Source organism: Crocuta crocuta, unplaced genomic scaffold (assembly GCF_008692635.1).
Source record: "Crocuta crocuta isolate KB4526 unplaced genomic scaffold, BGI_CrCroc_1.0 scaffold154, whole genome shotgun sequence".
Classification (NCBI taxonomy): Eukaryota; Metazoa; Chordata; class Mammalia; order Carnivora; family Hyaenidae; genus Crocuta; species Crocuta crocuta.
The window spans coordinates 14,476,314-14,488,982 of record NW_027530545.1 but is presented as its reverse complement, the minus strand read 5'-3'; the positions used below and the strand labels follow the sequence as shown (position 1 = coordinate 14,488,982).

At 35.1% G+C, this 12,669-nt stretch overlaps 1 protein-coding gene across 1 annotated transcript in view; it reads right to left on the bottom strand.

The window, feature by feature from the left end:
- LRP1B (LDL receptor related protein 1B) overlaps nt 1–12,669 on the bottom strand; it is a 1,854,983-nt gene that overhangs the window by 102,141 nt on the left and 1,740,173 nt on the right. The window contains exon 78 of the mRNA XM_077767810.1: nt 422–645. Coding sequence (XP_077623936.1) covers nt 422–645 — 224 coding nt within the window. The remainder of the gene's footprint in view (nt 1–421; nt 646–12,669) is intronic.

The following is a 12,669-nucleotide window of genomic DNA, read 5'->3' as shown; positions in this document are numbered from 1 at the left end:
TTGTGTTAAAATTGTTTAAATTCATTTGCATATACACCTTCATATTTTATTATTTCAAATAGCAAAAATACTAATACTCTTACACTTAATATGTTCAATGTTGTGTTTAATATCTTGAATATTTTAGGTTAAAAATATTGGTATGTGATATTGCAACATTGAATCTGCAATACACAGAAGACACATACACACATAGAATGTATAATGGAGCAATCTTTCAGGAAAACATATATCTTGTGCCACCATTTGTTATGAAAAGGACATGCTTTTTGTACATAAGTAGAGGGATTTTTAGAAGTCTTGTGAATCTATTATATATTGAACACTTATTACAGAAGGAAAACTACAGTATGCAGGTGGGCAAATCTCTAAAAATGGATACGCATATCAAGAAATGTAAATAATCAACTCATTAACCTACCCTCTTTTAGGATTTACAGCAATAGCATAGGGTTCTCCAGCCATGTTTGTTAAGAGTCTGGTGCAGTTGGGGCCATTCAGCTGCCCTACGTTGATAGAGTATCTCAAACTAGTCCAGTGAGTGGTATAGTAACTGAACCAGTGCATTCTAGAATGATCAGTCCAATAAATATTTCCAGCAACCCAGTCAACTGCTATGTCTCTGGGCCTTTTAAATTCAGGACACTAAAAGAAAACAAAGCAAAAAGCCACAGTATTTTTAAGAGCAAAGCAGGAGTGAGGCATTCTGAATTTATACACTGATATTGTATAGGAATAATATTAACAAGGTCAGGTGTTGTTACATAGGTTTTTTTGAATAACCAAATACTTCACTTTACTCTTAATTGTTATAGATGTCAAAATTTCACAAACCTTAAGTACACAATACATTGGAGTTTAACCTATGACTTCCCTTGTATAACCACCACCTAGAATATTTCTAGAATTGTAGAAGGTTCACCTGTGACTTCTTCTGGTCAGTATGTCTCTGAGACTAACCATAATTCTGATATCTAAGAAAATAAAATAGCTTAAACAAATCCATGTAAATAGCATCATACTGTTCTATTCCTGGCTTAATTTATTCAACAGTGTGTCTATAAAATTTATCCATATTGTTGTGCATGTGAATTATTAATACTTTTTTTTATCAATGGGTAGTATTTCACTTTGAGAATATACCACAATGTGTTCACCATTTTCCTGATGATGTCCATTTGGATTATTTGTGGTTTTAGGCCATTAAAACCAAAGTCATGAATATTCTTGTACATGTCTTTAGGTGGACACAAGCATTCATTTTGATTGAGTTTTTAACAAGGAATAGAATTGTTGAGTCTATACGTTATAGCTTGGATGGATACTGCTAGCTTTTTTTTTTTCAAAGAGTTTGTACCAATATATACTCTTTTCAGCAATTTAAGGAAGTCCCAGTTGTTCTGTATGCTCCCCACATATAATTTGATATAAAAATTGAAAAAAAATATTAGTACAGATGGACACGTTCAGAAAAGATACTATATTTGAACATATTTTGAGAAAAGTTCCAATCTCTGTCATTTATATTAAATTTACTAGCTTAGATTTTCTGCTTAATATTGTATTATTAAGTTATTGTGAGACAAAAAGTAAGAGAGTTCATTGTGAATAGACAGCAAGAAAAATAACATATGCTCTGTACCCTTCAATTAACTTGATCACTTCGAGTAGGAACTAGTGTCATAATTAATTTAACATGGTCAGGTTTATTGTGCATAACCAAAAGTGAGAAAGGATTCCCAGGGGTGTTATATCAAGAATAGAAACAATTATGTGAAGGTGATTATAACTACACATGTAGTCAGTGTGTAAAAGCATAATTAGGACCTCGCAGCCAGTGGGAATATGGTTTTTAACACATGATACTTTCTTGTGTGAATTACTAGTGAACAAATGTTACTGAAGGACTAAGTGGATCTGTATTAAAAGAAGACAAACTAAACATCTCAAAAAGAACATGAGATGCCAAAAACAGGAATTGCAAGCCACTGTCTGCTGTGTGACTATATGATTGCAAGGAAGGAAAATACGGACTGAAGTAACGACAGAACCCACAGAGATTTCTAATGACCTTTATTATCACACTTTCTACCTTTGATTTAAAAACTGAAATTATGAAATTTATAGCAATCTATTTCTCAACTCTAACAATAAATACTTTCCTTCTACCTAGTGATAGCTCTGTGATGTTAAATGAAAAGCCCTTTGCAATACCATATGCTTTAGAAACACTGTATAAATAATACTCATAGTTGGGTAGATCATAAATATTTGTCCTAGCCAAACCACAAGATTATTTTCAAATGTTCCAGGATCATTTAAATGAACTGTAATTTTTTTTTTCCTTTCTGGTTTGGCAGCATTTAAATGTAAACAAATCAACAAATGGCATGGGCATGTCAGTGTAAGTCATAAATTTATAAATATGAGAGACAGTGGAAAAAAATAACCATTATAAGCTGTTTAGAATCTGTTGGGGTAAATTTATCATTTTCTAGCACTAGTAAAGCAAACCTTCAGCATGCAAAAAAATATGACATTGGTTATCTAGCATGAGCATAGAAAAATACTTAGTTTCCCTTTTTCAGATGTAAATACATACACATGATTTTCTGTCCTTAAGGTATCCTTGCTAAGATAGGATATATTTCATGCAAAGTTAATACTTTTTTGAATTTAGGATTTTTATTTTGTTTTACTGATTCTCAAAAAAAGTCTTATTATCTTTCCACTGTATGCTTCTAAATCTGGACTGCAGATTATTAAAAACCCAAAGTCTTAATTTTCATAGCACATCCATAAGTTTGATGGATGACAAAGTGATACTTTGTCAGGTAAGTAGGCTTATGAAGAATCTACTAAGGGCAAATTCTAGAAGGATAAATAAAATTTATGTCACATTACCAGGGTAAGGAATATGGCATAGGGAAAGGGAAAAATATTACTTTCCAATGCTAAGCACAAGAAATACTGATTGAGATATTTAAATGTATACATTTATTCTCTGATTCCCTGATCAAAGAATCCTTAATGTCATTCCAGTAACAACTGAAGTAGTTAGAATATGGAATAAAGGATGTCATACCCAGTAAACTCAACCTATGGTCATAAATCATCATTACAATATGATTCTCAGAGAATAATGGCATCAAGGTGAAGATGTTACCAGATGTTCATCTTCAATGACTCATAATATACTGAATGCTCAATGATTCTCAACATAGGAAAGAGCAGAACTGAATAGAAAAGGAACACTAACAAAAAGAAAGCAATGGGACCATCCCATTGTCAAGGAAACTAAGGCCAAATTAGGCAATAACCCTTTATAATGAGATCCAAAGGAATGAAGTAATCCCTCTTTATTGCTCACAGTTTGATCAGGATTGTGAATGGTATTAGCCATATAAAAAGGGCTCTAATACTAAGTGGATGTTGGGTGCAGATGGAAGTTAGAAATTCTTGTTGGATCTGGATATAATAAACAATCTATGGAGAGGTTCAAAATCAAATGGGTGAATACAAAAAGTGGGCAAACACAGTAAAAGTAAACTTAGGTTCTGGGTGTGGAGTGGATTCTGAAATGGGAAAGCTAAGCCCTTTGCTTCCAAAGAGGCTCAAAACAAAACAAAACAAACAAACATGGAAGAAAATATAAAACTCTCAGCTCCTCTGGCTAGCTCACTAGATAGAAAGACCTAGGAGCTAGAGGCACTCATGAATTATGTACTATTTAAGAGACTGTAGAGGCATCTGGTTACCCTGACAACAAAAGGCATTGCTCATATTGTTGCACAAAGTGGAAGACACATTTTGACTGTTTTCTCCAGACAGATGATTTCTTTCCTAATAAGCTCTCTAAATACAGAGCCAAAGTTTTGAGGCCTAAGGCATTCTTCCGTGTAGAGATATATTAGTCCAATAAATAAAACACTTAAATCTTACAGAAAAATTGGCAGCTTGATTATAACAAAAGTAGAGGTCACCACTTTAAACTTCTAATCCTTTACAGCTGTGGATGCTAAGGTATCTGTCATGATTCCAGCTTCAGTAAACTAAAGATTAGAAATCACCAGAAGGCTATTTGGGTGGCTCACACTGTTAAGCCTCTATTGATCTGGGCTTAGGCCATGATCTCATGGTTTGTGAGATCGAGCCCCACATTTGTCTCTGTGCTGAGAGCGTAGAGCCTACTTGGGATTCTCTCTCTCCCCCTCTCTCTGCCCATCCCCCAGAACTTGAATGCATACTTTCTCTGTCTCAAAATAAATAAATAAACATAAAAAAAGGAAGTCACTGGAGACATCTGATTTAAATCAAGAAAAGAGGAAAAGCTATGAAATGGGACTTAAAGCATTTAAACTACAGAAATACTTTCCTCTTATTTAAAAATTCCTATAATTAGCAATATACTTTAAGAAAATACAGTTAACACAAGGATAGATCACAGTAGTCATGTAGTGTATCTGTCTGTGATTTTCTTCATATGAGAAAAAATCTGGTTTATTTTACTAAAGTTAATTATCCTGTAATATAACGCTATTAAAACAAAGATGTAAAGCCGCTCTAGATGTGTGTGTGTGTGTGTGTGTGTGTGTGTACCATATTAAGTGGAAAGGGCCTTTACATTTTTGGTTCACAATATATGAGTCAGATTAAATTCTCAAAAACCAGGATATAGAAACAAAATAATGACCATGCAAATTCTAAACATTACTAAATTACACAGCTTAATACTATTATAAAATATGTAGGTATATATTATTTCAATCTAGAAGCTCATACAGCAATGGGGAAATCCAAAAAGAACCAAAAAAATAGTTATATTTGGAGCTAGAATGTGTAAGAGTTCCAAAAACACTTCAGGAAGGAAACCCCTGGCTTCTATCTAAACTTTATTCTGAAGAACAGATTATTTCAATCTGAATAATTTTAGAGCTATATTATCTATATTAAGACTATATCGTCCTGGCACAAACTCCTATTGAGGGAAAAGGAACTAAGTAAAAAGTATGTGATTCTCAGACAATTTCCCAAAAGACCACATTTATCTTTGGATTATAGACTCAATATTGTATGTGACTATGTGACTTTATCTTCTTCTTCTTTTNCACCCTCCCTCCAAAAAAAAAAAAAAAGTGCAAAACTGGCTCTCAAAACCTTCTTTACACCATCAGGTAAACAAAAGATATGGAAGACTAAAAAGCACATTAAATTTGGAATCAGAAACTTGGTGTAAAACTTTATCCTAGTTTGTCTAAAAATGATGTAATATATAAAATAAAGGCTTTGGATTAGATGAACTATAAAATTCTTCAGATTCTAAACATTGAATTATATGACAGTTTAAAATATTTTTCATTCTAGGGGCATCTGGTTGGCTCAGTCGGTTAAGCATCTGACTTCAGCTCAGGTCATGATAAACTTGGAAACTAGATTTCCAAGTCTAAACAGAACCTGGAGTAAAAATGAAGTCACCTTGTAGGATACTTCCTGGGCATTCAAATGGTATTCTTTAGATGATAATCAATCTTTCTGTGAGCCTGTCTCTTCAAACAGTGGAAGTGGGTTCAATTTTGGAAGACCTGAACATACATTATGTAGGCTAAGATCTTGCCTGAGCAAACCAATGTTAATACAGCGAAAGTGATATCTTCTTAATAAAGAAGCTTTGGTTCACCAAGATAATTAAGGGAGGCAGAGGAAAGAGCATGCTTGAAGATTCTGAAATGAAGTTGCATTCCTGGAAATTAAATACGGTATATTTATAGCTAGAAGAAATGTGTGTTTGTGGGTATATGTTCATAGGGGTATAAGGAAATGGGAAGGGTGTGGTGCAAAATGAGACTGGATATCGTGCAGAGTCTTATAAACCAATGATTTTTCTTTTTGTTAAGTTTATTGATTTTTGAGAGAGGATGAGTAGGGGAGGGGCAAAGGGGCAAAAGATCTGAAACAGGCTCTTCACTGACAGCAATGAACTCAAAGTGGGACTCGAACTCATGAACTGGGAGATCATGACAGTATGCTTAACCAACTGAGCCACCCATGTGGCCCTAAACCAATGATTTTTCAATGGGAATCCACTGGAAGGATTTAAGTGGGGAGATATGATGATTATATATATTAATGTTTTAAGATTATTTTTGGCTATGGCGTGGAGAATCGCTTATGACAGGGGATCAGAAATGGATATAGGATAATCAGAGGAGGTTTACTCAATGGGTCTCAGAAAGGAGAATGTGGAATTATAATCTAAGTTTTTGTGAGACAGAAGTGGATGAAAATCAGATGTATCTGTAGATAAAAAGATTTGATCTTGTGATGAATACTGAGGATGAGAAGAAAAATTTGTAAAGTATCACTTTCAAGATCAATATACTATTCCAAAGTATATACCAAATATTTTCATTTAATTTATTGCTTGTAACCTCTTAAAAATTATGTAACTGTTTTAGGACAGGCTCTGTTTTAGATGTTAGAGTTACATATAGTTGTGGACAAAATAGCAAAAATATCTGCCATGGGAATTTATATCTAGCAAGAAAGGTACAGAGTAGATAATAAACATAATAGATGTGTAAATAATACGGCAGTTTAACAAAGACATGCACTATGAGAATGGGAAGAAAAGAAAATTGAGTAGGGTGTTGAGAATCTAGAATGGTAGAGGATAATAGATTTCAACTATCAGTACATTAAGTATTCAGAAGATGACATTTGATCAAATTCTTGAAGGAATTCAGGTATTGAACCATGTAGAATATCTGGCTGAAAAACATTTAGACCAAGATAACATTCCAGGAAAGGCCTGACATTAGCAGGTACTAATGGGTTTTACAAATACCAAATACTAAAGCATCCCTGAAGATGAGTGAGTAAGGGAAAAATTAATAGGAGATGAAGTCAGAAAAGTAGCAGGAGACCAGATCTTTTAAACCCTTGTAAGACATTAGGAGAAATTTGGTTTTTTGCAATGGGGGACCACTAGGGATCATCGATCAGAGATGTCATGTGATCTAATTTGTGTCTTAGAAGGAGCATTCTGGTGACTTTGTGGTGAGTAAGAAGAAAAGCAAGGAGATCAGTTAGGAGTCTCCTGCACTAAGTCAGAAGAAAGATAGTGGTTCAAAGACAGGTACTTGCAGTCAAGCTGACATAAGGTAGTTAGCTTGTAGATATATGGTGAAAGTGCATTTATATGACTGCCTGATTTTGGAATTATGAGAGAAGGATCAATACTAATTCCAAAATTTTCACTCTGAGAATCTAGAAAATGGATTTGCCATTAAACGAAATTAGGGAAGCAGGTTTGAATTATGAGAAATTTATTTTTAGGCATGCTACTTTGGGAACATTTTTTTCAAATCCAAAAGAAAAAGCAAATTAAGTATTTGAACAAAATCTGGTATCAATTTCGTAATTGTTAGCATGTGGATATGTGTTAAACCATGACACTATATAAACTCTGCAAGGAAATGAGGAAAGGTAGCAATAATAGATCAAGGTTGGGGACTGTAGGTATTCTAATATTAAGAGGGAAGGGAAAATAAGATAAAAGAATAAAAGAATAACTATATTGGCGATTCATCTTACAATCATTTTGTATAGGATTATTATTGCATAAAATGATGTAACAAACAGAAAAGATCTACTTAAAGTTTAATTGGGGAGACTGTTATTAGTAAGATGCAGAATAAAGTTTCTCAACTATTGATATTTTAGTCACAATAATTCATGTTGTGAGGGACTAGTCTGTATTGGAGAGTGGTAAGCAATCTCCCTGGTCTCTACTATATTCACCTGATGTCAGCAATACCCCATTGGTTGTGACAATAAAAAAATATCTCCAGACATTGCCAAATGTCCCCTGAGGGACCCCTGAAGAGTGGGAGATCATCCTCAGTTGAGGACCACTGATGTATAACCACTGAATGTTTTCTGATGTCTGCTTCCTCCATGACTTTTACAATTTGTCAATGTCTTTAATTGATATCTGTCACAAAACTTACTAAAAATTTCTTTGTCCTCATTTACTTGACCTTTGGCAGTGCTAGAGATATAACTGCAATCTCTCAAAATACTCTCCTCTCTTAGTTTCTGTGTCTCTATATTCTCTTGTATTCTCCTAATACATTTCACACTCACTGTCATCATTTTATTCTGGCTTCAGAGCTTGGTTCTGAGTGCTTCTTTAGTTGACCTGTACTCTCTTCCTGGTTCTAGATATCTCTATTCCTCTGTTCCTTAAGGCATATCTCTAGTACAGAGACTAAGGTCAAACCTTGAATACATCACTGGCTATTTGACAACTCACTTGGGTCTCTTATAGACTAAAACTGACCCCATAGTTTATCATTTCACTATCCATCAATTTGTAAAATCTAGGTCTTGAGTCCTTTCTATCCTTATTTTCTACATTCATTCTATTTGTAAACATTGTTAGCTAAACTTCTACTCACTACCTTCCATTTTTGAGACTATAATACTGCAACCCAGCACTATTTGTGTACCAGGTTGGAGTACAATCCTCCTATGTGGTCTTTTTCTGTTCCACCTTTTCCCCCACCAAATCCATCTTCTACATAAAAGTGAAATAGTTGTCTTAGACTTAAATAAGATGACATTACTTCCTCATCTTTTAGGTCTCAGCTCATATCTCCTATCTTCAAATGTGCTTTATTAATCATCCTATCCAAAGAAGACATAGAATATCTGAGTTTTTCTTTCTCAGTCCATTCTGTATTTCCTGCAATATAATTTTCAAAATTATAATTTTTGGTATATACTTATTTATGAGTTTACTTGACTTTGTCTTTGCTCTCCAGAGTATAAACTGCATGAAAATAAGAGTCTGTTATCATTTTACATCTCAGAAATGAACACCAAACCTAACAAACAGAACTCCTTAAATAAAGCTTTAGGTATGGATAAAACTGGACTGGTACATCTTAAAATGCTATATAATATGTTCAATAATATCCTCAGAATTATTAATTGTGGAATCATATATTTTACATAGTCCTTATAAAATTTATATTCTGTAAAATTCTGAGTATTGATTGCAACTGTTACAGAAACATTTAACTCTATTCAGTATGGATTGCTGAGTGCCTGTCTTCTGCAATCAACAAAAATCAAGCCATAAAATGGCAATAATTTAATGATTTGACAGTTTCAGATTTCCTCCAAAGTAATCATAATAAATTATTGTAGTTGTTAACTGTTGGAATAATCTCAGATGGTTTGAAAAGTATTCTTGCTAAGTGAATAGACAAATTCTAGGTAGAGTTTATAATAATAAAGAAAATAAATTTAAAAATGGAAAAAAAAAACTATATTTACTAGTATTCCAAGGTCCTAAAGCAAGACTTTGAAGTTTTTGCTAAAACATGTACACACACACAAACATCCACTTATAACTTTTTTAATGTTTTATTTATTTCTGAGAGAGAGAGACAGAGGGAGAGAAAGAGAGAGAGAGAGACAGCATGAGCAGGGGAGGGTCAGAGAGAGAGGGAGATACAGAATCTGAAGCATGTTTCAGCTGTGCTGACAGCTCAGAGCCTGACATGGGGCTTGAACTCATGAACCGTGAGATCATGATCTGAGCTGAAGTCGGATGCTTAACCAACTCAGCCACCCAGGTGACCCCCCCCACACACACATCCACTTATGTGTGGGTACATACACACACCTAATGCACACGTGTATGTGTGATGCACACACCAACCCATATATTGGGTTTGAGGTTTATAGCTAGGACTCCAGTTAAAAATTGAAACCTATTGGGGTGCCTGGTCATCTTAGTTAGTTAACTGTCCAACCATGGCTCAGGTCATGGTCTCACAGTTCATGAATTCGAGCCCCACATGGGGCTCTGTGCTCTCAGCACAGAGCATGCTTAGGATCCTCTGTCTCCCTCTTTCTCTGTACCTCCCCCATTTGTGCTCTCAATCTCTCTCAAAAAAAAAAAAAAATTAAAAAAATTGAAACCTATTAAATAAAACAGATATTTTCTTAAAAGCTTTCAGGAAAAACTAATTGCTTATTCAACTTGTTGAAGACAAGATAGGATTATTAATAAATAAATAAGTGAGCATGTTCATTCTGAACATCCTCTTCTGCCATAATAGAGAATATGCCCAAAATGGTATCTTATATTCATTTCTCAAAATCAGGTAAATCAGATAAACCATTGTTTTGCTCAGAATATTTAGCTCTTTAATGGTAAAAATCTAATCTGTCTTTTTAAAATAATTTGCATTTTCCCAAATATTGACCTACTTTATAGTGCCTGTCATCATGTACTTTGCTGTACAGCATTTCATACTAGAAATGATAAATTGCCAGAAAGTATGTACAATTGTCACATAATGCTATCAAATTCTGTTCTGACTACTAAAATTTAAATTCAGAAATCTCATTATGCTTTACATATAGATTGAATCATGTCTGCCTTTTAAGTTTTAAATTATTTAATTTTTAAATTATTTAATTTTCTTAAAGGAAAAAAAAATCCATCCATTTTGTATAGCCCAGGGGGCTAGAAAATCATAAGCATTTCTACCTATAAATAACTTAGCCTGCATTTGAAATTTAAATTTATAATCATAATTAGTATTCAAGCCATTTTCACAGATTACAGAAGACTATTCCCTTCACGACTTCCAAAAAAAGATCATATTGAAAATTACTTTCCTTTGGAATGGACTTCAGTTAACATTTAGATGTCTGAGTAATAGTCTTCTTCCAATTTCTGATACAAAATATTTTCTACACTTTACTGGGATGAAATTATTCCAATATTTTTAGTATCTGTGAATATACTTCAAGACGTCCTAGTATCACAAGGCTAACTCCTTCCATTCGGTTCACTGATAGAGTGGTTTTAAGTAAAGAATCCGTAGTTTCATTTTTGTATTTTTCTTTCTTTCACCTCTGGATTCAGAGATAGAAACCAATGTTCCATATTCAGCTTTGGGAAAAATCTTGAGCTTCATTTTCCACAAGGTAGGGAATTCTCAGGTCAGTATCATTTCTTATTTGTGTCAAAACTTAGAAGATTAAATAGATTTCATGCTCATTAAATTTTTGGATGACTAGCTGGAGATGGGGGGAAAAAAAAAAAAAAAAACAAAAANAAAAAAAAAAAAAGTAGATACCATACACGGAAGAGTAATTCAGAGGGGGTAAAAAATCAAATCTTAAACATAAGCTGGATTTCAGAGGAATAAAAACAGATTGTCCAGGTAAACAACTAGATAGACATAAACTATGCCATATGCCTTTTGGAAAAAATACATATTTACTTTCTGGAAGGGACTTTAGAAATTTTCTACTTCGATATGACAGTTGTTTTTCAGATAAGTAAGTAGAGACTTAGAGATGTAACAGTTATCTCAAGTTAAACTCTAAATTCGGTCACAATATAGCAGAATGGACATAGGTGAGTCATTTAATCATTTGATAATGCACACTACTCATTAAATCAAGATGATAAGTCTCTTCGGGGCACCTGGGTGGCTCAGTTGGTTAAGCATCCGACTTCAGCTCAGGTCATGATTTCACTGTTAATGAGTTCGAGTGCCACATCAGGCTTTGTGTTGACAACTCAGAGCCTATAGCCTGCTTCAGACTCTGTGTCTCCCTCTCTCTCTGTTCCTCCCCCACTCATCTCTGTCTGTCTCTCCCTTACAAATAAATAAACATTAAAAGAAGAAGGAGGAGGAGGAGGAGGAGGAGGAGAAGATCTTAAGTCTTTTGGCTTTGATAATATGGTTGAGAATAGGGGGACCAGAATTTCCCCTCATCCCTCAAACACAGCAGTATTGAGGTCATAACACTTGGAATATGAGCCACACAGGCTGCAGAGTGACAGAAAAACCTCCACATGTAGAAAGAGACAGCCTCGGGGGACAGAGGTGCATGTATGCAAATAGGCATGGAGAGGGAACAACTTTGGTAGAGAAACAGAAGGAAGAGACAGGCTGCAAAAGTGTGGCATTGTATTTGGACAAGAGAAAAACCTCTCTGGACCACTGGGGAATGAGACTGGGGAATGAGAAATATTGAGAGCCAGTTTCCACTTTACAAATAGCCGTAGGAGCTAAAGACTGGAGTTTTCAGGGTTGTACAACTTTCTCTGGACCAGAGCCAGAGTGTACATGTGCCTTGGGAAGAGGGGAACCAGCTCCAGGGCACGGTAGAGACCTTGGGGGAATACTGGGAGAGAAAAGTCTCCCTCCTTTTAGTACTGTGGGGAGAGGGTAGATTGCCTTCTCTCAAGGATAAAAGACTCTGCAGGTGCCAGCCAGAAGCCTTTGTCAATGGGACAGAGTGGCATTACCCCAGAACAAGGTCCCTGCGGAATGTGATCCTTTAAGAAATCAGGTTTTGAACCCCAAACAAGCACCTAGGAGGTGTGGGAGAATGTAGAGAAGGGCAAGCAGGCTGCCCAAGCTACTCTGTGAGGGCTGCCTAAACAGCGTGGTTTGAGACACCCAGTCCAGGGAGGAGAGACTGTGGTGTCTGCATTTTTCTCCCCATCACCAACACAGTGGGGCTTCAGGGAACAGGACAGTGGATCCCAGTGGAGGCCGGACGTGCTTACACCAAACCCTGCTCCCCTGTGCCAAGTAACTGCTTATCTGCCAGAATGGGACTGACACT